Source organism: Toxotes jaculatrix, chromosome 4 (genome assembly GCF_017976425.1).
Source record: "Toxotes jaculatrix isolate fToxJac2 chromosome 4, fToxJac2.pri, whole genome shotgun sequence".
Classification (NCBI taxonomy): domain Eukaryota; kingdom Metazoa; phylum Chordata; class Actinopteri; family Toxotidae; genus Toxotes; species Toxotes jaculatrix.
Window position 1 is genome coordinate 4,996,228 of NC_054397.1, and position 23,944 is coordinate 5,020,171.

Consider the following 23,944-nt stretch of genomic DNA (forward strand, 5'->3'; position numbering starts at 1 on the left):
TTTATTTTGAAGTTCGATCAGACGAGTATCGATTTAGTTCTAATTTCCCGCGACTCCAAAAGCAGGCGTAAGCAGTGGAGCTCCGAGGACTCGATCAGCCGGAGGAAGAAGGTAAATTAGTCAATCCTGCCCACTGAAATACATCAAAGTTTAGTTTTGGATTCACTACACCATCTTAAATCACTCCCATGTTACTTCCACGCATAAACCCTGCTTCGCTTACAATGAGAAAAATGTGGAAATTGTCTTTTAAATTGGGCGATATTTGACAGTTTTATCGTTTCAGGCTGATAATCGTTAAGTTTGTCGCGTAAATTCAGAACCAAACAAGCTAACGTTAGCTTGATGTTTACAAGGATAAACACCGTATGTTTATGTTAAATGCTTGTGTAAAAGAAATTCAGCAAATATATTGTTTGCTGAATTGTGAATTATTAAACTCTGAAGTATTGACGAGCTGGATTTTTGGAACTGGCTTTCAGCCTGAAAAATCGAGTACTAGTCGGTTCACAATATTAACCTGAGCGAAATGACAGAGACACTGTTGAGTAAGAGTCTTTTCTAGAGAAAGATAAAGAGAGGAAACGTGTGTGCATGCAGCTAGTAAAACAGTCATCATTATCACGAGTAATGTGTGTGCACCCATCAGGATTTGCTGAAAAATCACTAAAACTACTCATGGAAGGTATAAATGAGAATTTTTAATGCCAAAATAGTTGTGCCAGTACATTGACAGGATTGCCGAATATGTAAATAGATGCAAATACATAGGCTACAAATTAAAGAAGATGTAGACCTATCTCTGAACCAATTAGAGTTTAAAATGTGAAATGTGTCTGTGAAGATCATCCAGGTCATGGTTATCCAAGGAAAGTTCTGCTCTGACTGAAGAAGACTCTTGGATGAGAGGTGATTTATCAAGTGTCTACAACCAAGTCCAGTTCACCTCCATTCCACTTTCCTTGAATAGTGTGAGGTGTGATGTTCCCTGAGACTGATTTGGATTAAAATAATGAAATATTTGGCACTCTGGGATGGGCTAGAATACATTTTAAAACAGTTATAGTATTTCAACTCAGGTGGACTCAGGTTTGGTATCTATACATTCACAAGCTATAGTTTTACAGAAATAAGAATATAGAGAATATTGTTCATTACAATAGACTGGACATATACAGCAGGAAATATGGCTGGTCACAAAAGACAAACTCTTTGAAACTGTTGGATAGATTTCTTAATAAGTCACAAAATGACTTTCGCTACATGACCTTCAGCTGGTACTGTATGTTAGTATTTTGTGTTTTTCGTCATCCTCGGACATCCTAAGTCGAGGTAGCATGTGGTCTTTATTCTGGTCTACAAACTCAGAGTGTTTGTCTTATTCACACTGGTGTACAAAACACAAGCTTTTAGTTTGGTGAGACTGTCCTGCTCCTCAGACACCCACAGGTGAGGTACTTCATGGTGGTCACACAGACGTGCATGAGAGAGCCAAGACTGAAGAGCATGTGGTAGAAGGCTTTGACAGACAGGGTTCCAGTTTCATCAGCGTATTTCAGCGCTACGATGGGTGTGTACATGGGGTTGGTCAGATTACGGAAACGTGGGCTGCTTGCTTCAATCACTTTCTTGGTGCACTGCAGACAGTGGAAGGATGGACAAGAAAGACACAAGAATTGCAGTCAGACTTACAGGACCGGTGCAGACAGACAGATAAGGCACAGCGAGGCTGACTGCTTGGGAACTTACTCTGGCGATGTCATCAGGTGTTTGTCCCAGTAGTTCAAAGATGTTAATAGAGGAAGGAAGGTAGATATTCTTGAAGTAATTCACAGTGTCCGGATCAGCTCCAGGACACTCCTTCTGTTTCACTTCCTGAATCATCTTTGCCTCAAATTCTGTGTGCACTGGGCCTGGCTCGATCAGGGACAGTCTAAGGAAAGAGGCACTGGAGCTCAACAACAGAGTTTGACTGACTGATCACATGACAACATATTACTCAACAATTTAAATGATTCATTAATCCATTTATAGCAGTTTGTGAAAATTCTGCATAGTGCCAGTGTATCTCAGTGGCAGAACAGAGGTAGCCTTTAAGATCAGACTCAGACCATTTTTATGTGACATTATTGATTTGTTAATAATAATGGAAACAGCACTGGTGACACTCACGTGATGTTAAACTTGAAGAGCTGCACTGCCAGACTCTCACAGAAGCCCTCCATGGCAAACTTGGAAGCTGCATACACATCATTAAACACCACACCTGCAGAGACAAAATATGTGTTTGAATTCTGCAGACGACACAAATAAAGACATGCAGTAGTGCTCCATTAGCCTCCGCCCTCTCTTCCACGATCCATCAAACTCAAGCAGACAAACCTGTTATTTCTCCCTGTACCATTTAACGCCCCATCCCGCCTCCTCTCCCCTCACTCATCCCGTCACACCTCTGCCTCTGCTCACCTTGCAGTCCCATCACGCTGCTGACCACAATGATGTGTCCTGATTTTCTTTTCTTCATATCGGGCATCACCTCCTTTATCATGCGGATCACTCCAAAAAAATTGGTCTCAAACACTTTCTTCATCTCTTCAATGGGGATGCTCTCTATAGGACCCACCAGGCCAATACCTGCGTTATTGACTGGTTAGGAGAAGAAGAGAACATAGAAGGTGAGGAGGACAGGGTCTAATCACTATGAGTTTTAGTCATTGTAACAATCCAAGGTATGTCGAGGATGCATTCATTTTTACTCACTCAGGACGTCCACGTGTCGATCTTTGATGCCATTAATACACTGTTTGACGGACTCTTCGCTGCAGACGTCGAGTACAGCCAGAGAAAGAGTTTTCCCATATGCATCCCCGGCAGCTTCTACCAGCTTATCTTTGCGTTTCAGATCACGCATTGTGGCTATAACTGTGGACAGTTGGACAATGGAAAATGAATCAAACAACTGAGGAGCTGAAAAATATTATACTAATCAGCCATGTAAATGGAGCTGAATAAAAGCTTTGTAGGAAACTGAAGTGCCAAAGTCTTTTCCACTAACATTCAAATTCCACTCAGGAGTTTTCTCAAAGAGGACTTAGGTAATCAGTCTTTCTGAAAAAGGTTTTATGTCAACATTATAACCTACTGTTCTGGCTGGTAATATCTGAAAAACTCTTTCAACAGCTGTTGGATAGGGTGCCATAATATCTGGTACAGACGATCACCGTTGCCCTCAGGAATTGCATGAATTGTCATCAATTTTAGTGATATCTAACTTTTTCATCCAACTTTATTATTAGGTTACAGAGGCTTGTTGAGATATTAACATGCTCACAATTTCCACATTTTTCTCACTGCCGTTGAGCAAGGCACCAAACAACCAACTCCATTATTTGTGGTTTTCCAGCTTCAGTAAAAGTAGTTGCTCCTCCACTGCCTCTGAGCCATTTTGACCTGTGTGCAGGCATTACTCTTTTCATCAGTGCTGTTTGCCAAGAGCCGTGTGGATAATCGTGCTCCCTCTGTTTCCGTGGGCAGCTTCCAAGTGTGAGTTTGTGAATGGATGTAACACACCCTCTGTATGTGCAACTCCGGCACTACGCCTTCAGGCTGCTGCTGTAAATAGGCATGTGACTGGGCATCCAGCCCGGGTAAATGGGGTTACAAAAAGACAATATTGGCAGTGTCAAACTTAGTTCACTGGCTCAAACTGCATGGAGGCTCACGCAAGATACACACATGCGCACAAACATCATGTTATGTTGAGTAGATTCCTTCATTGTCAAACACGTGTACTGCATGTTATCTAAAAAGTTAAAAGTTATCTGTCATGGTCTTTTTGAATCCTGCTGCAGTATCAGTTCATGCTCTGTCTGTGTGTGTTTGTGGAGTTTTTAGGTGTGATTTTCCATCCTGAGTGATCCTGTCTTTGTGTTCAATTCTTGTCATAGGAATAAACGGGAAGATGGGAGTAAAGGCCATGGAGAACTGGGATGGAGGAGCGACAAAAACACTGTCAACATGAATGAACAAGAACAACAAGAATGGTAGGTGAAAACAGTCCATATGCCTCCCTTTCCTGACTCAAACTATGGGCTGTCTTTCCCAAATTGCTAAAAGAACACAACAGTTGAAAAGGTAAGGCTAAAGATAGTCATTCAAGTATAGATAATCTTAAGTAGCCTTAACATAGACTCTCTGGTCATAAACAGTCCTGTTACGGCAACCAGTTTACATATCAGCATTAACGTCTTGCCGTGGTGCTCACGTCACCTGCCTGCTCCAGGAATAGCCCTTGCGAATCTGTCACCCACAATGGAGCTCTATGAGTGTGGCGATAATAAGCCTAAGCAAGGCTGTGCTTTGGCTTTAACTGCTGTCTGGTGTCTTTAGAGGGACTTCAGGTTAAGTTGGGATCAGAGACATAACTATATGTCAGGAGGTGTAGTAAGGTTGGAGCTTTAGCCTAGCTATCTAGAAAAGTTCAGTTCAGACCTCACCGATACCAAAGCACACGGTATTTTGAGCACAGGCACCATATCCTCCACCTGGGGCTGCCCATGGGCGTCCCTCAGCTGTGTTTTTGCAGGTGTATAAATACTTTTTCAAAGGCATGCTATAGAGTTGGAGATTGTTTTATGTATTTTTTGGAATGATAGAAGAAACCATTGTTTCCTATTTGTTTCCATATGGATGGAGAGTCAGTTTATAGACTTCCGTAACAATTAATAATAGATTTAAATACAATGTGAAAACGATGTAAACCAATGGATCCCTGGAACAGTAGAAGAAATACGTTCAAATTTCCAAAGCACAGTTGCATCTTTTGCTTAATCTTTAGCCGTGATGTAAAGTGGATGTGTGATTTAAGTGGATCATCACTAGCTGGAAAAACTGGGTAAAGAACATGAAAGGAGATAAAATGAAAAGATCTCAATATGAAAGAAAACAATCCCAGTCGCCAATATTTACTCCATGTTGGGAAACAAACACATGCAAATGTTGTTGTGCTGAAGGAAAACAATTTATATAAAATGGTGTTGTCTTTTTATAGTCATGATAGCTCTGTTTGTGACTGGTGTAAGCTGCTTCCTGTCTTTCCTCAGCGTGTCTTTCATAAAGTATTGGAGATCTGTTTTCCAGACGCCAGATATTTTTGTGCAAGTGACACAACCTGATTAGTCGACTGCAGTAGTCCACAACTTTTGTAACACTATTAGCGTCTAGACAAATACTCCTAAACTAGAAACATCCACATCTTCCCAGTCTCCCTTTTGGCTGACATGTTGAAAGTCTCTGATTGCTTGTTGATCAGATGTCCAAGTTCCCTAAAGCATTTCTTTGCACCTAGACCCCTCTGAAGAGTCCTTAAGAAAGGTGAAACAGTGACCTCTGACCTCTCTGTGGGGGGGGGGAATACAGTATGAAGCCTGAATTTGCTCCAGTGTCTCCATTAATCCGTTTATTCCAAGTCATTTTCTAAGATCTGACAGTTGTGCTGTTGATAAACATCTAAGCCGCTGTCATTTCAGTCATCAGCTGATGTAAACACTGGCTTTAAACGCTATTCCATAAAGATGAAGTAGGTGAAATTGTGAAAGATAGTTTGCAAGAATTTAACAAATGATGTAAAACCCCATGCAAATATAGTAATTATTAGTAAAAGTATTTGCATTATTTTATTAAGCAGTTAACTTTTTCCTTCTCTGCATGCTTTGCACACACACACACACACACACACACACACACACACACACACACACACACAATGCACCTACCGTGGTAACGTTTCTGTTCATCCTTCGCCAACATCACGGCCATCCTCAGGCCGATACCGGAGGAGCAGCCGGTGATCAACACCACTTTCTGCCCGGGACTCGCCATGGCTCCGCCGCTTCTGAACTCCGTGCAGCAGGGAACCAGCTCTGCAGGATGAGTGGTGATTTGCGGGGAGAGCCGCTGTAAGAGGATAAAGAGAGACAGAGAAAGTCACATGGACAGGGCGCACAGCCACATCGCAGATTAGATTATCTAACGGGTCGACTGGGTCGGTCCTGTTAGTAGTCGTTTGCATCTCCGTTATTTTATTTCATAACCATTAAAATACCCATCAGGCATCAGTGCAAAGCCGGATAAACCCACTGACTCTCAGTGACGTTTGTTTTCTGACCGTCAATGAACTTCAAAGAGAAAAGAACACAAAACAACTGGAAGTTATTATGATAGTATGTTAAAATCAGCCTCCTCAAAGAGGATTGGCGCCGCCCAGTGGTCAATAGGATTATTTCTTCAAATGACTTCATCCTAACTATGAATGAGTTGCCTTCGGCTGATATTCCAAGTCAACAGTAATTTGGCGACATAAGGCAGGATGACGCTTAATGATCTTTTTTTTTAATTTTTGCCATAGTGAGAGTCAGAAAAGCTGATTGACAGAATAGATTAAATAAACTCGACAATAAACACAAGTAGAAAATCTCTTTTGCACACACCTATACACACACTTGAAAGCAAGCGTATAGCTACCAGTCATATGGTAAAGACAAACTACCTGAAGCTGGAGGCAGGGCCTTTGGAAATATGCCTGGAATCTATTTTCTTCTTCTTCTTCACAAAAAAAGAGTCAGTATGTATGTGCGCCTGGATGCAATTTACTTACTACTGTAACCAAAATATAAACTTCTAATAATCCTCTTATTTTAAAACATATAATCTAACATTTTACCACCAGATTATGGCAAATGTTTCCAAATGTTAGACTGACACAGAGTAGTTTGCACAGCTGTTCATTAGTTACAGGCTGGAAAGCACTTGTGCTTTTCCCGTCGGCTTCACATAAAGATGATGCAGGCCGATTACAATGTTTTAGAAAATAATGTGGCAAGATGGCACCAGATTTCACAGAGAACAGGTATTCCTCCTAATACTCACACGAAACAACACTGTTAAGTGTAAACCTGCACCTTTAATTCAGCCCTCTCCTTTGCCTGCACATTTCATAGTTTGTCAGTTATCAGCACACAGTAAAATGTGCCAAAAACAGTACTCACAACAGTCTTTGGCCCATTTTGTGATTTGTTTTGTCTGCTGCAGTACTATATAAATATATTTGGATTGGATTCAATTTTACAATTTTCTTTGGTCCTGAGTCACCTGCTCACACTGTCCTTTTAAGCCTGGGACATATTTTAGTCTGCAAGTGATCAGAATGTCTTCTCAGACAATACAGCCTGATGTAAATGGAAGCTGAGGCAGGACAGTGGAGACCTGGGGCTCATATAGGTATTCATGTACATGTATGCATGTGTGTGCATGTACTAAGCCCAAATTCTCTCAGCATTTTTCAGCCAAAAACTTCTCCTAAAAACTCCTAAAAAGTTTCTGTTACCTCCCAGTGAGCTGCTGGCTTCTTTTAATTTTTCCACAGAAGTGATTAAGAATGATAAAGCTGTGAAATAGAAGACAGGGAGTGCATTTTGGTTTTTATTGTGCCTATAGGACGAACACGGTGTGTGTTTAAAGAGGCTGTGGCGTGGGCAAAGACAGACAGGCACTGGAATTTGGAATCTGCAGCAGCATATTTTTATTAGTTGGGCAGCACCGTTGTCCTGTCCTAGCATGCTTTGTGTGTGTGTGTGTGTGTGTGTGTGTGTGTGTGTGTGTGTGTGTGTGTGTGTGTGTGTGTGTGTGTGTGTGTGTGCGCGCGCGCGTGCGCCTGTGCCTGAAACAGTGTGTGTGTATGTGCCTGAGAGAGAGAGTAGTAAATTAAATGTGGTATAAGCGTTCATTGTTCATGTTGGATGTTGTGTCCTACACAGAGCAAATTTGCTGACAGGTTTATGTCCAAGCATTGAAACTTAATGCACATGTGCGCGGGCATATGCGCGTGACAGCGTTATAATTTGCAGGTACGTGCGCGCGCGCCAGAAGGAAAGAAAGAGAGACACCACATAAGTCCCTCAAATCATTCAGATAATAATGATGCAAATAATGGCACGCGCAGTAATTATGTTTCTGCACAACCCCACGAGCCTCGGGAGTCTCCGGGGAGGGAGGGGTCACCCCGCGGAGGAGGAGAGGGGAGACCGGGAGGGAGGAGGGGAGAGAAAGTGAGGAAAGTTCTCTGCGGGTGAAGGAGGAAAGACCATCCAAGATTAAGGGATTTTTTTCCGCTCCCTTCTCCCTTCTTCATCCGTCCATCCAGAGGAAAACCAGTAAAGACCGGAGTATATGGGCTGCTGAAGATCACCTGTCATCGGTTAAATCAGCATATGCGCGTTCTTAATTATCAGCTGGTGGAGTGCGCGTTAAGACGCACGGGCGCGAGACAGTTCCTAGACTCTTGACGCTCTCGCGTGCAGAGCCGACGTTCCCCTGACTGCAGGTGTCCCGCGGAGCGCGGAGGAACCACGAGGGAATTATTGGCCGCTGCATCGATAGGTTCAGATTGCCATAGGATGGATCGATGGAGCCCAGTGCGCGAGACGTGGCTGCTGTTGCTGCTTGTCGTGGTGTTTCACACCTCAAGGGCAGGTAGGCTGACGCTACCAAGGGTTGTTTATTTGTTTATCTCTATGCAGATAATTGTTCTCTAAAGTCAATTACCTAATTACACTTTAGTCGCTGAAAAAAGTTGAAGTTTTGTTAATCCAGGGTTCCTGCTCCCGTCCCTCTTTCTCTGTTTTTCTTTGTAACATGAGTTGCCACCACCTGCCCTCCAGGCCCTCCCGAGCTGATGAACTTTAAATGTCATCCTTGACCAATCTGTAACATCATTTTAACCCTTTCCAGCAAACACATTCACTGCTGGTCATTTGTGCATCTACCCAAATTTTAGTTTGTTTGATATGAACTTCATTTGTCAGGCACAGATCACTTCAGAAAGACTCCACCTTCTCCTTCCCCACAAACACATCTTCTAGTCATTTTCAACTTAACTTCCCAAAAAAAGCTCTTTGGTCTGTATTTTGACAGATGATTTTGTCATGCCAGGTCATGCAGGCCTAAAGCTTATTGAACTGAACTCCTTGAGCCCACTGCACATTTTGCTAGACAGTGGAGAGGCATAGGCCTATATGTCTAGACTTGTTCTGCCATACCTGCTGCATCGGCCTGTGCTCTCATACAGCAGCATGCAGGATATTTAACTGCTGGGTAATGTGGAACAGACTGAGGCAAATTAAAGTGAGCTGTGCTGAACTGTACTGGGACGCTTGGTTACTTACAGCGTCCCCCGAAGCTTCACTGGAACCATATGAGGAGACGTTATTCTTCTGGGCCTTTCAGAGCCTGGTGTCATTGATGTTTAACAAGATAAGTGCAGGTGTTTGTCAGTGTTTTTCAGTAGGCACGTTTTATGACTGTGATGTCTTTTCTTCTAATTTTAGAGAATGATAAAAGAACACAAAATCTCACAGTAGTTCATTGTAAGGTCACCAGCTTAATTCAGCTCCACTGAGGAAGCATGGTGAAATACTATGAACCAGAGATATCGGCCTGTTTGAAAAGTTTAGTTTTTGTAGTCCTTTAAAAGAAGTAATTTTTTTTTCCCGCTTAATATCACCATTTAGTGGCTGTTCTTTAGTTTTCAATTACATTACGAAATCTTCATCCTGCTTGATAAATATGAAGATGGAACCAGCGGGTGATTTGCTTTAACTGTTCAAAAACGTGTAAAAACAACATTTTACAGTGTCATGGGGGTTGTGTACGAGACTACATCACTGCCAGGGAGCTCGCCGTCAGCGAGAGGTTGCAAGGAAACCTGCAAAGATTAACTCTCAGCAAGAAACCACATAGGTGCTTTTCTCAAAATTATGAATGTTCCTTTTAAAAACTGAATTTCTGAGTTGAATCAGCAGTTGACAAAACTGCTGTTAAATAAATGGGAGATCTGCTGAGGCAGCTCATGCGATGTGATTGAAAGCTCCAGGACAACTTCTATATAACCCTTGAGCCACGGTTATTTTGCCAGTCATGTATTAGCACCTATAAAAACCCAAACTAACAAACAAAAGAAAGAAAAAAAACTCATTGCTGGACCACACATCCTTCATCTTAACTTCATTACATCCGTTGTTTTCCTCATTTAATGGTTTTTTTTTTATTTTCAAGTCAACATCCACCGGCTTTAAGCATCAGCGATTTACTGTGAAAGAGTCAGCGAGCAGGTGACTTGGCAGAGACTCCACCATGTTGCCTCCACCTGCTTTGTCTAAGAAGATGCTGAGAAAGCCAAAAAGTATTTATGTTGTGTCCCAAAAACCTTTAAGCCGTTATTAACAGTCTGCCTTTGTACTGTGGATTAAGAAGAAAACCTGCCTGCCAGCTACTAATTATAGTTTATATGAAAAAAAAACTGACTGATTTAAAAAGTGTTTCATGGCTTTTTAGCTCCAGTATTATTATTCCAACATATATAAAGGAGTAACACACACATTCTGGGTCAAACCTCACTCTGTCTGTGAAGGTCATTACTGAAGTGACTAATGTGACCTCTGGACCTTTAAGGTCACCTGAGGTCAGCCTAGGTCAGGGTGTGAGCCCTGTAGCGTCTCACACCTGGTGGTTAGAGAGCACATCCTTGTAAATAAGAATTTATTTGTAAATTACCCTCCTCCTGGTAAAGAGAGCCACAGATTCACAAAGAGTGAAAACAACGCACATATACACATAAATGCTCACGCGTCCCGTTGCTTTTCAGCAAACTCTTTCATAACACCTGTCATTAAACTGTCTTTGGTTACATGTCACTTTTGATTTTGTTACAGTCAAATGTGGTCACACACCTGGCTGTCAGCAAGTTGTCAGCAGTTGGGTGTGAATTATGATCATAAAACATCTTAGCAATGTGGTCAAGTTACGGTCAAGCCTGTCATGGTCTGGCCTTAGGTATTTTAGTCAGTTACCTGACTCACAGTCTGTATGTAACCTGTGTGCTCAGGTAATTGTAAGCTGACCTGAGCTTTTTATTACTTTGTTTTCAGTGCTCAAAAATGTAAAGCAGCTAAACCCAATTTTTGGTTCATTTAAAGACTTCCTGCCACATTCTGAACAAGCTGCTTCCAGAGCTACAGTAGTCAAGATGAAATCAGAAGTCCTCTCCCCAATGTTAATGTCTTGAGCTATATGTTGGTGAAAGAGATGGTGTGATGTTTTAGATAGCAGAATAAGAAGTGACGTCAGTGTTCTATTTAGCGAGACAATCAGCCTGGTAGACATGTTAACATGTTGAAAATACATAACTGCATGGTTCTGCCAAGGTTGAACATTTTCAGAACGGTGCTCTTTCTGGCCACACCCCAATCAGGTGTTTTTGATTTGACAGATGATGGGAAACACCTGCTCTGAGGTCACAGATTGTGATATGGCCTGGCTGAAATCTTCAACCCAGTAGTAGCTTTCTACTACATGTGATTCAGAGTGGAAATCTGTGCTTTAGTCATTTTGTGTTTAATATCAGCATGCTAGCATGCAAAACTAAGATGCTGAACTCAACATTTTGAGCCTTTTTTCCCTGACTTTGGTATGACCATTTCCCTTTTACTGCCCCCCTTGTCACTGACAACTCCAGTGTCAACCTGTGGAGGCTGCAGAAAGTCATGTGTCTCAAATTTTTTCACCTGCTAGCAAAGAACTTCACCAGATAATGTGCGTAAAGGTTCACGCATTTCCATACACGTACCTGGATCAGCCAGTACGAGTTGCTTGTGCTCTGACATGTGCATGATCCCTCAGTGACTTCCCACCTTGAGTTGAGACACAGTCCTTTTTGTTGAATTGCATGACTAAGATGTCATTACCAGAAATATAACCCTAGGCTTCGTGATGGCGGTGTTTAGTATTTGCCTGCTTTAAGGTAAATATTAGTGAAATACTGTGTTTATGAGTGAAATTCAGTGTTTATGTTGCATATGTTTAGAAGGAGTTGGTGCTTTTACTGTTTTCCAACAAGCCACATTTATCAGAGCTAAAGCCAAGCCACAGCCGCCTCAAGTTCCTGTTAAATCCCCTCCAAGCTATGTTGGGTTCTTTAAACAAGGACACAATGAGAGAAGAATCTGAAATGGAGATTCTGTTGAGAAAGATTAAGATGAAACAAAGGCATGAAAACTTCAACAATAAGTCCAAAGTTGTCTCTTTTTGTCTGTGTTTTTCGGAAAGAACACACAAAGTCGGCTGTTTGCATTTGATTTCTTGTTAGGTTGTACTGTACACAACATGTGTGGAGTTGCCTGCTCAAATGATAGATTTGGAAAAGGTTTTTGTGCTGTGATTGATGAGAAGTGTCACCTGTGTAATTGACAGGTTGAGCAGAATTGTTTAAATGAGGTTTTTTAGGTCAGTTAGAGCTCTGGAATGTCTGAAGGCGTTTTTCACAACAGAAGTAACAAACTGATGAACAAATTAAGTCAAGACATTTGAGCTCCAACAGTATGTTTGCAAACAAGGACACAATGAGGGAACTCTGATGCATTTAAATGGATTCATATGGGAAGTAAGCTGTGGAGTATATTTTGTTCAACATTAACAAGTTTTTTAACTAGAAAATAGAAAATAATGTTGGATTATTTATAAAAAACATTACTCTCTTCAAGTCTACACAGAATTCAGTAGCAATGTTTTGGAGGGGGATTTTCTGTGAAAGTTGTGCAGGAAGGGCATGTCTTTTTTTTTTTTTTTTTTCTTGGCATTTTTGCATTTTATGATGCCAACTATAGAGGTACAGTCAGGAAATGTTGGAAGAGAGAGAGAGAGGGGTACGACTGACATCCAACAATTTCCTCTTTCCGGATCTTGCAGTTATATGGTTTTCATCTTAACCATTAAGCTACCAGAGCACCTGAGAAAGTTTTTTTGTTTGTTTTGACACATCAGTCACCCGTGGAGTTAGACGTATGGCTCTAGAGATGGCAATGGTGGTCTGTCAGTCCACCACTTTGGTCCAGACATTCACGGTCCCTGGAAACTGAAACCTAATGACTTGAGCAAACGCCTGACTTTTCCTCTGGTGCCACCATGAGGTTGGCATTTGTGGTTTGTTGGCATAGGCATTAATTGTCCCAACAGGACTTTGGTGTTCAATTCACTTTACCTGTAGTTACATGACGAGACTGACATTTGTGGTTTTTAGTGAATGATCTCAACAATCATTGGATGGATTGCCATGAAATTTATTACACGTGTTCATTACCCCTTTAGAATGATTTATAATAGTGTTGGTGATGCCCTAACTTTCCATCTAGTGCCACCATCAGGTCAAATTTGTGATTTGTCCAATACTTTGGTTTATAAATAATCATCCTCAGATGCATTATGCTATGTGCTAATTAGCAAATGTTGGTATGCTAACGTGTTAAACTAAGGTGGTGAACATATTGCCCATGGGTAAACATTATACTTGCACATCATCAGCATGTTAGCATACTGACATTAGCATTCAGCTCAATGCACTTCTGTGCCCAAATTCAGCCTCACAGAGGTAGCGTGTATGTAGACTCTTAGACTTCTTTTGGCTGATTAGAAACTGCAATTAGTGCCATTTATCAAACTGTTTTTTTAAATATATTGTGCCCTTCTAAAACTGAAGTCAGATGTGTCCTAGTTTACAGCAAATACAGTGGACTGTGATGTGTAATGTCTCTGTTCAGCCTTTTCCGGTCCCAGTCAGAAAGCCTTCTCTCAATTTCGTTTTGGGCAAAAACAAGACCACCAGTGAGAACAGACTGATTGGAGCCAGGTTTAAACTGTCTGTTTAAATAAGAGACCAAACTAAAGTGTACAAAAGCTGTTAAATGAAAGATGATCACTTAACTAATTGCCCATGAAATAGTTTAAATTGACTGATACCTGGGTGTTTTATAAGGCAGTGGCAGCGACTGACCAGTAATTGGCAGCATAAATATCAGGTAGAGGAGCAGCATCAGTAATTTGATGTACAGAGCAAATCATTTAACTGGACTGCTCAGTAATATAAACTGGTGTGCAACTGGGTCTTCGGTTATGTGTTTGGTTGTTTCTACGAGGAACCCAAAGAACCATCTGGCTTGGAGTTCAGAAACAAGTCTTTTATTGCTGATGATGGTCAGTGTATCACAGTCTCAAAAGGGTGAAACTATGGAACAAACAGGACAGATAACTGTGAAAATTCATAAGAGCAGCATTTTTCCAGTAATGTTTCAGTTCCAGCTGTTTCAGTTAGCAATCATATGAAGCACAACTTTTATTTGCAGAACAAGCACTACTCTGTATGTGATGAATTTGACTTGACTCAGGACGTCAGGTTCTCTAAATTAATTTCTCTGATCAAGTAAAAGCACCATTTGAGGTGCATGGTATCTTCTAGTATATCTACCAGTTCTCTATATGTAAGTTATTTTGTTTTGCCAGTCGTGTTTTTGTGTAAAATTGTCTGCATGTAACGTCATGCAGACCACAAAAATGCTCAAAAAGGCACATAAATGAAATATTTATGATCATCATTTATAGCATTTAGCACCATACACTTTGCACTCTGGCCTAGCAGGTCTGTGAGCTATAAATTTTTCTTACTTTCAAAAATAGGCTCACTCTTTGTTCTCCGAAATCAAAGTCTCTGTATGATGCAACATCCAACAATAATAGAGCACAGAGCCACATAAAGCAATGTGTAACTGTCCGAGAAGCGCTGGAGCCCCGTGACTGACAAATATTGATGCAGCCTTTGATCTGTGTTTGAGAGGAAGAGGGACTTTGTTGGAATGGATGTCTGTGAAACCCTTCGTTGTTCATTTGGATCTAGAGGAGAGAAGATTACAGCTGAGATGTCGAGACTAGTAATGAGCTGTGATTTCAACTCAAGTGCCACAGATTCCTAGAAGGAGATAAGAAGCACGTGTCTGTCCATCTGCAGTCTTCTTACTCCCTTTTTCTGTAGCTAATATTAAGGATTCATTTAAGTAAATTCGTGTGTGTGTGTGTGTGTGTGTGTGTGTGTAAGTGTGTGTGTGTGTGTGTGTATCAGACAGCAGGAGAGACTATCCAGTGTGGCTCTTTGATCAGAGCCAGCTGAACTAGGAGGAAAGAAAACATGTGGTCCCTCCATCCTATTCTTTTCCTCTTTCTCTGTCCTTCAAGTCTCTTCTTTTTTTCTCTGGTTTTCATCTCCCTCTTTTTATCATTCGTCTGTTTGAGCCTCTGAGGAGAACCATGTCAGATGTTTGAGAGGGATGTTTGAGGAAAGCAGCAGAAAGAGAGAGTGAGCAGGAGAAAGAGTAAAAGAGGTCTGTGAGGTGTAATGACAGGCTCCTGGGGCAAATCCTCTGTGGGGGATATGAACCCCTGTGTGGTGTGTGTGTGTGTGTGTGTGTGTGTGTGTGTGTTGGTGTAGGAGACTCAACAAAGCATTAGTTCTCGTTTCTGCAAAAGGCATGTTATTGCATTCCTCACCATTACTGAGATAATGACAGACTAATCACAAACACACACATACAAACACGTACACAAAAAAGCCCATACCCAGTCTTCAGTCATACACACACACACACACACACATACACATCTGGTTTCCAGAAAATCCATAGTCTTTCCAATATGGTGCCCGTTAAGTTGTCCGTCTGTGTGTACTTGTGCGTTGTTTGTGTCTGTGAATCTGCTTCAGTGCTCCACTTACTTCTGTGTCCTGTAAATATAAATGTGGAACCTTAACAAGAGACGAGTCTCTGATGAAAGACAGCGGCCTCCACTGAGGCTTGACCTCTTCACTTTTTTTGTCAGCTTGCATTTTATAATAGATCTGTTTAGTGCAGCACTTGGAAGGTCCGGCCATAGTCAAGAGATGCAGACTGATTATCAGATCAGGTATTGGCCAATGTCAATATCGAATTTAGAGTTTTTTGAGTTGCATACGTTGCCTAAAAGTCCCACACAGTGTGATACACAGACAAGTGAAACAGCATCAGTAGAGAGAAAGTCTATTTGTGCATCCTTGTCTACTAATTGGACAAATGAACAGAAACTTACGTAGAGGTTCCATAGTAATGCTCCTTTTGTCGTCAGCCTGGTCTCCTGCAGGTGACCTTCTGCTTTGTTTTAAAATTAGGAGAATATTTATAAAAATATCTACTCTGTTCATCCAGCGTGTATGTAAACACCCTCATACAACCTTAAAGCTTTAGATTGATCACAAGTCGGGTTTATTTTTACAGCTTTGCCCATTATTTCTGTAAGTTATGCCAACAGTGTTTTTCCAAAGTAATTGCTGAGATTTCAGAACATGGCGACATTACACCATCGAAATCCGAGGTGTTTATTCACTATATTTGAAGGTAAAACTGAAAGTGAGTTCACCTGAAATATCTGTAATAATCCCTCAAAGTGATGGTGGAACCAGGAAGCCTGGCAGTAAACTGTGTTGGATGCTTACAGTGGAAGGTTCCGGTCATATTTTTACCATTTACCTTCATTTTTTTCTTCCAAATACATGAAAAACCTGTCTGATCATCGTCACTGCATTCTCGTATCCCAGCAAAGGTAAAATCTAAAAAAATATATATCTGTGTGTTAGTGTTATAGCTGAGTTGTTCACTCTTGTTGTGGATCTTTCTGTTCAAACTACAGTCGCTCTGCTTTATGTTGAGGCTTACATTTGACATACTCTGCATGTGTGTGCAAGTTGATCATGGTGCCCCTCACACCAAAGTTTAGAGCCTCAGGATAACAGCAGCAACTGATGGAGACCAGAACACCCCCTTGTGTATGTACAACACAGTATATGTACTGTGTGTGTGTGAGTGTGTGTGTGTGTGAGAGAGAGAGAGAGAGAGAGAGAGAGAAAGTGTGTGTGGATATGTGCCTGTGTGTGTGTGCACTCATGTCACATTATGTGGATGTTGTATTGTGCTTGTACATACATACACACACACAAGCAATGGCATAGCAAAACATTAGTGCGTATAGCGTTTCCATGTCTTGTCTTGTCCTCTGCTGCATTCAGATGTCAGTGCTGCCGATCATTTCCTGGTATGTGTGAATGAAACCCCTCTTCTTTTACACACATCCGTGTAAGGAGCAACTTTCCCCTAAGTCTAACCGTGCCTCTGTGAACACCAGGAGCTGTTTTGTAACCTATTTAACTTGTCATGTTAACATTTGACCAGAAAAATTAAATCACTATACAGGGTAATAAAGTAGCAAAAGATCTAATACGGACATTTTTGAAGATTAATTGCTAAACTCAGCACAGAAAAAAAATTGCTGAATTAATAAAGAGTTGGATGAGAAGATTGACGCCACTCTGATTAACATATGTTAAACATGAATCTACAACCAGGAAACGGTTAGCTTAGCATAAAAGTAGAAAGTGTAAAAACAGTTATTTGTGGTTTTACAGGGGCTTACATGCATTACTTGGTTGGGTGCAGTGACTGCCCAGTAACAATGACAAACTCCAGGAATGAAGCAAACAAGAATTAGAACATGTTATTGATCTTCGGACATGCTGGTATTCAAATTTATATTATTACTATATTGAATTGCATTACATGGTGCAGGTGTTTCTATATTTCTGTTCGCTTAAGAGTACGTTTTGTGTCGTGAATGGCATCAATAGCGTCTAAGCTTCTGAGTGCACAAATCTTTGAAAACAGATAATCTCAGTGTCATCTTTTCACTGACGTTTCTCAGCTCATAAAGCAGCAAAAAAAAATGGCACTCATGAGATTTTTACAGCATGAGTAGGCCACCGAATCACTGGAAGTTTTAATAGCATGGTGTTGGCTGTATCAGTAAATAATATGATGGCAAGCTCGTGAAAGACAGAATTACAAGCTGACAGTGCCAGCAGGCAGGCTGGCAGACAGACAGACATGCAGGCACATGGACAAACAGATGGACAAACTGAAAAATTGGGCAACAAATACATCTGGTGCTCAGACTCAGACATTGTGCCAACTGCTTGTGTGCATGCACATGCACGTGTGTGTTCGACTGTGTGACTGTGTGTGTGTGTGTGTGTGTGTGTGTGTGTGTGTGTGTGTGACTGTGTGTGTGTGTGTGTGTGTGTGTGTGTGTGTGTTGAAAGGTGCGAGGCAGATGGAGGGTTTACGTAAGCCTCAGAACTACGTGTGAAAAGGAGCCACACCAGTAGAGGCATGCCCTCCTCTCCCCTACCATCTATTATTTCTCCTATTTTCCCTCTTTACCCCCTTCTCTCCCTTTTCCCCTTCAATATGTTGAACGTTTCTCTCCTGTCTCTCTCCGCCGGTTGAATCTTTTCCATCCCTCCTTTTCCTGCTTAGTCCCGTCTCACAGAGCTCTGTGACCTTTGTGTCCACAGCCCTCAGTGTGCGGAAGTAAGTGTGTGGAAGAAATCTGATGTGTGTGTTGCACATGTTAAGCATTTCTGCCTGAACTGTGTCTGCACGTGTAGAGTTCCAAAATGTCTCTTTTACTTTTTGTGTTTTCTTGTGTGTCTGTGTGTGTGTGTGCTGCCGGGCTGAGTCATTGTCAGGACACATGCATCCTTTAGTGCCCTCTGGTATTAGTCTTTGTTGTGCGATGCAGACTGTTGCTTGTGTTTGTGCCAAGATGGGTATTACCATGTGATTACACCAATTTTCTGCAACAGGTATTTCTCCTGGAGAGAAGGAGAGAGACAGACAGAGATCACAAGGTCTTACTGATAAAGTATTTACAATTTGTTTGTTTACACTGGGCAGCATCACAGAACCAGCGTCACCCACAGGTGTCTGATGTAACATCATAGGACAACAAACCCTTGTGTACACTTACAGAAGGTCGTCGGTTTGTGTATTTAAACCATTGCCAAAGAAAATCCTTTTTTTTTTTATGTTCATCACCTGGACAATTACTTTGTTTGCCTCTTAGTGCTGGATAGGAAATGCTGAGTGGGTTTATCACAGCTTGTTTGCTGAAAACAGCTGTTTGCTAAAAGAGGCAAAAAAATCTCTGTGGAGTGTTTGATCTGTTGTTCATATAAACTGTAGTGATCGGAGCAGCTGACATCTCAAACATAGTTCTGGTCAACAGTTACAGCAATACTCACCAATTAACTCATCAGTGGGGATATGGACATTATACTGTGGTAAATATATAATAGTATATAATACACAAAGGTCACAGGGCCTAAATGAAGGTGCTGGTGAAGTGAACACCTTGATGAACTGCCTCAAATCAGCTCCTCATCGAACCCACCCATCCTCTCAAGTCATAGTGTTTCTTGTCTTTTTGCAGCAAATCCCATCGATGTCCTGAAGGTCCTGTATCTGTCAGAGAACATGGAGGGCGTGTCGTTGGAGGCAGGTCTGTGCACCAGCAGGAAGGGCAGAGAAGAGACAGACCTCTCCTTCAGAATCGACAAGAAGATTCAACTGAGTGCACCCACCACGCAGCTCTTCCCTGGTAATACAGAAATCAGTGTGCGTGTGTTTGGTCATGTACTCGGTCATTGAGAGCCTGTGTCCTAATGTGTGTGTGTGTGCATTTCCACCAGATTCACCCTTCCCTACAAATTTCTCAGTGATGACAACAGTTAGAGCTGTGAAAGGCTCTCAGGTCTTTCTCCTCTCTCTGTATGACGCTCAGGTACGCAACACACATACACACACTACGTCAGGATTTTGAAACCAGACTTTCCTCTTAGCTCACATCGAGCGAAACATTTATTTAACAACTCTGCTTTCTGTTACTTGCCATGTTCTTGCTTTTGGCTGTGTTTACTGTAGATTTTGTTAAGAAAAAGGGAACATTGTTGTTTAATCAGATAATTCTGCAGCATTATCCACCATTCTAACCTGCTAAACTGACCTTGTCGTCCTCAAAATAGAAATATGTTTTGTCATTTTTGCTGAATTTTGATTTGCCAAAAACCTGTTATTATAATTGTATAATAACAAAAGTTAGATAATTGCAAAAGTTCTGCAAATGCCACTAACCAACCTACATCTGATTAATCTAAGGCTAAATATAAAGAACCCGAGCACACTAACTAAAAACTGTTGATTTCCTGTTATCGTTGTATCCCATCATCCCTCTTTCCTTCCATCTTCTGTGCCCCTGCGTCTCTCAGGGCACACAGCAGCTGGGTTTAGAGATCGGCCGTTCTCCTGTCTTCCTGTATGAGGACCACGAGGGTCAGCCACCTCCCGAACTTTACCCCACCTTCAGAAAGATCAACCTGGCTGATGGCAAGTGGGTAACTAAGCACACACAGGCACCCATACACACACCCACACTTATGTGTTTGCCCTGCATAAAAGTTGTTGTGATCATTTAAAAGCTTGCAGAGGCATAATAAAAAGAAGAGAATATTAATGTTGGTAAAAAAACATGCATGACAACATTACACTACATTTTCAGGTACAATTTAAGTCAAGCAGTACGATTTATGGCTGCAGCAGGATTGTAAAAACAGACATAACACACATTCTCAAAAAGGAATAGCTGTAAAAAAAAATAAAAATAAATTCTAAATTTCTTCTTCTCTCTTTTCTACCAGGTGGCACAGAGTAGCTTACAGTGTGGAGGGCCAGTCTGTGACTCTCTACATGGACTGTAACAGGCTGGACACCCTGGACCTGCTCAGAGGTCACGATCCCCACATCAAAACGGACGGAGTTACCGTGTTTGGAACTCGCCTGCTGGACGAAGACGTGTTTGAAGTAGGAATATGTGTGCGCTTGTATCTGTGTGTGTCTCAGGATGTTATGTAATATGACATGGAGGCAAAGAGTAAAGTGAGTGCAGCTGAAACTGTTGCACATGTTAAAGGGAAGAACCAGGCTCCTCACCTCCTTTTGTAAAAACTAAAAAAAAAAAAAAAACACCTGAATGAGAACACACATCAAGTTCCTTGTGTGTGGTAAAGAAGTGTCTCTGCTTGTTTGATTTATTCATCAAATTGTCACAAATGGATAAACACGAAAGCTTTTCTCCCTACACTGCCCTCCAGTGGCTGTGTGGATGTACTGCTCTTTGGCCACTTCTCCAAACCCTGAGTGTTTTTAACTGTATGCTACAAAAAAAACTAACAATTAAATAGGTCCCTTTAAATATAAGTATTTATTAGGTGAGATGATCAGTAGTTTTGCAAAAATGAACATAGCCATGCTTAAACTCTCTGTATTCTGCAAATTGTTTACAATAAGCTCTGGAAAAGTCCTCCAAAAATCTGTAGGTGTGTAAAATATTTGTAGACTTTTATGAGTTCTGTTTCTGCTGTGTCCTCGGGAGCGTCAGGTCATTTTGACAGATTTCAACTGTGAACTCTGACCTTTGTTTTCAGTGCAGTGTCAGGTGGTCCATCTGTTTAACTGAACACCTCCCAGCCCGTGTTTGGCTTGGACCCCCCCCCCCCCCCCACCCCACCCCCATGTCTGTGGATGTGTGCGAGCATGTGTGAAATAGAGCTAGAGGGAGAAAGGGTTTTGTGTCTGTCTGTGGACTTAATGCGCTGGCACCACTTGAGACTGAAGCTCTGGAGATCATTAGAAGCTCAGCAACGATAAAAACAGCCTGTTATGTCACTTTGATCTAACTAAATGAACACATAAAGTCAAAGATAAAGACACGGGAGACACAAGGATGTGACATGTCATTCATGTAATTAATGACATATTGTACAGCGAAGGACCAGTGATGACATCCATAATGTGAAGTGACACCGCATGTGCGTTACTGATGCTCATATGGTTTCACTAATAGTTTGGTTTGTGTGTGTTATTGTGACACAGGGAGACATCCAGCAGCTGCTGATCGTCGATGACCCCAGAGCAGCAGAGACGTACTGTCAGGACTACATCCCAGACTGTGACGCGCCTTTGCCCTACGACAGCATATTAAGAGAGGCTGAGGAGGTAAGTCCTCTCCCAACAGCTCATCGGAGAAGGCAGAGAAAGGCTTGAACCACATGTCAGTTTGAAGATGTGAACAGCAAATGGTCAGAAATCATATCATCCATGTGGGACACAGGCATTCAGTCTACCTGGCACATTCCTTACATAACACGCACTGGGAGGCATTTCGGGTGTTCGATGTCGTAAATCCAGACTGTCGTTAAAAAAGTTAAGGAGCCCCCAAGGTTTCATTTGTAAGAGGAAAACTATTACAGGTATTTATGGATAGTTTAGAAGGCAAATATGACAAAAAAGATGAATGGTTTAATTATTTTCAGTTATATATTTACTCTGATAAATCCTCTGGGTAACGGGCTGTGAAGAAACCTCCGCCGCATGGAGAGTTAGAGAGAAAGTCAGATATTTAACTCCACACTATTTGGTTTCCAGTATACTGTAAGTAAAGCGTTTTCATGTGCAGATTGTCTCTATGTCCGCTTTTTGTTTCTCTCAAATTCAGACAAATAAACACAGATGAATGTCTGGTCACTAGCTGCAGTTTGAAAAGCATCACTCATCTGCCTCCAGCTGTGTGTTTCCTTGCAGTTGATTTGATGCTTCCATCTTAAAATAAAGTTATGAAACATACAAAGCTACCAGTGCCCTTTGAGCTCTCACTCTGTAGTAAAATATACTACACGGTTTCATGATCCAATATGCTCAGCCAGGTTCTATGTGCTGTTGGTCCACACTCCTGGGAAAGGTTTCAAATCCTCTTCCGCTGCTGCTGTTTGATTTATAATCTGGCTCACAGCTCAGAACACTCCCGGATTCCTGCTTTAGTGTGTTCAGATATTTTATTGTAACACCACCAGAAGTGCAATCAGCTTGAAGAAGTTAATGGAAAACATGGTACTGAGGCGCTGATGAAGCTGTCATGCTGTAATGTGCAAGCCCAATGAAGCCAAAATAGAAGTATTAAGCCTAGGCCAGCTGTAGCTGTGCCATGAGGGGGCATTTCTTGGATTTTTTATGATATCACTCCGCCAGACAGCCTGGCAGTGGAAGTGTTTTTGATATCTCAATAGTCATCCTTTATGTCCTAAAAAGCTATCTGTCCATTTCAATGTTCTGTGTGTGTATAAACCAAAAAGGACACGTGCTGACGTCATGCATCATCTGTTGCTGGGTTCTTTGCCATCTGTTGTGATTGTTTTACGGTTTTCAGGTGGAGAGAGCGCCTAAGAAACATGTGGTCGAAGAGTTTGAGGAGTTTGACTACCTCTACGACGACCTCTCTGTCTCCACGGTGACCTCAGGTCCTAATGTCACAGAGTATGAGGTGAGACTCAGCAGGAAGTACAGCAGTGTGAGCTTAGCTTTATGTCTCTGTGTATTTGTATATTCCCTCTTTTTCTGTCCCTCATCATCTGTCTCTGTGTATGTTTGTGGGACAGATTGTGGAGTACGAAGACTATGACAACACCACAGATTACAACCATGTGAACGAGTATGAATATGAGGAAGAATACGATGAGCGTTACAGACCGGCTGAGAGAGAGCGGGAGTACTCTCTTAACACACAGGTACCGTCCAATGAAAGGAATCCTGTGTGGAGAAGAGAAAACTACTCTTCTGTGGCTTTTATTCATCTACATTAATGCTGAATATGTGTCTGTACATCTGCTCTCAATAGGATATACCAGAGAAAGGACAGAAAGGAGAACCAGGCTATTTGGGAGTGGTGAGAAAAAATACACACAGATTTAAAAGCATACACAAAGACAGTCACACAAGGCACATGTCAGCTGATGAGAAACAAGATATATATATATATGTATATTTCAAAATGTTCAAATAATACCAAAACCTCAGTGACAAGACTGATTTCTGTGAAATGTCTGCAGGGAACGCTGATCACAGGACCACAGGGGCCTGCTGGACCTGAGGTTAGTGAGTTTCAGCTGAATGACATCTAACTTGAAACAAATTTGATCTTAATCTCCAGGTAATAAGAACTGTTTTACTTGTGGGAAAGGTGCACAGAAGTGCAGCTACAGTGTTTAATATGGAAATGAAATGGAAATAGTTTCTATCACTCTCAGTCACTGTTGTGT

At 41.6% G+C, this 23,944-nt stretch overlaps 2 protein-coding genes across 2 annotated transcripts in view; one reads left to right on the plus strand and one right to left on the minus strand.

Annotated features, from left to right (window-relative positions):
- Window positions 1-1,409: 1,409 nt before the first annotated feature.
- LOC121180813 (retinol dehydrogenase 8-like) lies at window positions 1,410-5,880 on the minus strand. Its single transcript, XM_041036462.1, has 6 exons — window positions 5,775-5,880; window positions 2,761-2,922; window positions 2,467-2,646; window positions 2,173-2,266; window positions 1,750-1,933; window positions 1,410-1,637 (listed from the first exon to the last, which is right to left on the minus strand). Exons 1-6 carry the CDS (start codon window positions 5,878-5,880, stop codon window positions 1,410-1,412), a joined length of 954 nt encoding a protein of 317 aa, XP_040892396.1.
- A 2,558-nt stretch (window positions 5,881-8,438) lies between these two features.
- Window positions 8,439-23,944, plus strand: part of LOC121181194 (collagen alpha-1(XI) chain-like) — a 33,022-nt gene continuing 17,516 nt past the window's right edge. Inside the window, exons 1-10 of the mRNA XM_041037029.1 lie at window positions 8,439-8,529; window positions 19,228-19,395; window positions 19,487-19,578; window positions 20,063-20,184; window positions 20,492-20,654; window positions 21,726-21,848; window positions 23,056-23,169; window positions 23,285-23,413; window positions 23,524-23,571; window positions 23,735-23,776. Of these exons, the coding sequence (XP_040892963.1) occupies window positions 8,454-8,529; window positions 19,228-19,395; window positions 19,487-19,578; window positions 20,063-20,184; window positions 20,492-20,654; window positions 21,726-21,848; window positions 23,056-23,169; window positions 23,285-23,413; window positions 23,524-23,571; window positions 23,735-23,776 (1,077 nt within the window). The 5' untranslated portion in view covers window positions 8,439-8,453. The remainder of the gene's footprint in view (window positions 8,530-19,227; window positions 19,396-19,486; window positions 19,579-20,062; window positions 20,185-20,491; window positions 20,655-21,725; window positions 21,849-23,055; window positions 23,170-23,284; window positions 23,414-23,523; window positions 23,572-23,734; window positions 23,777-23,944) is intronic.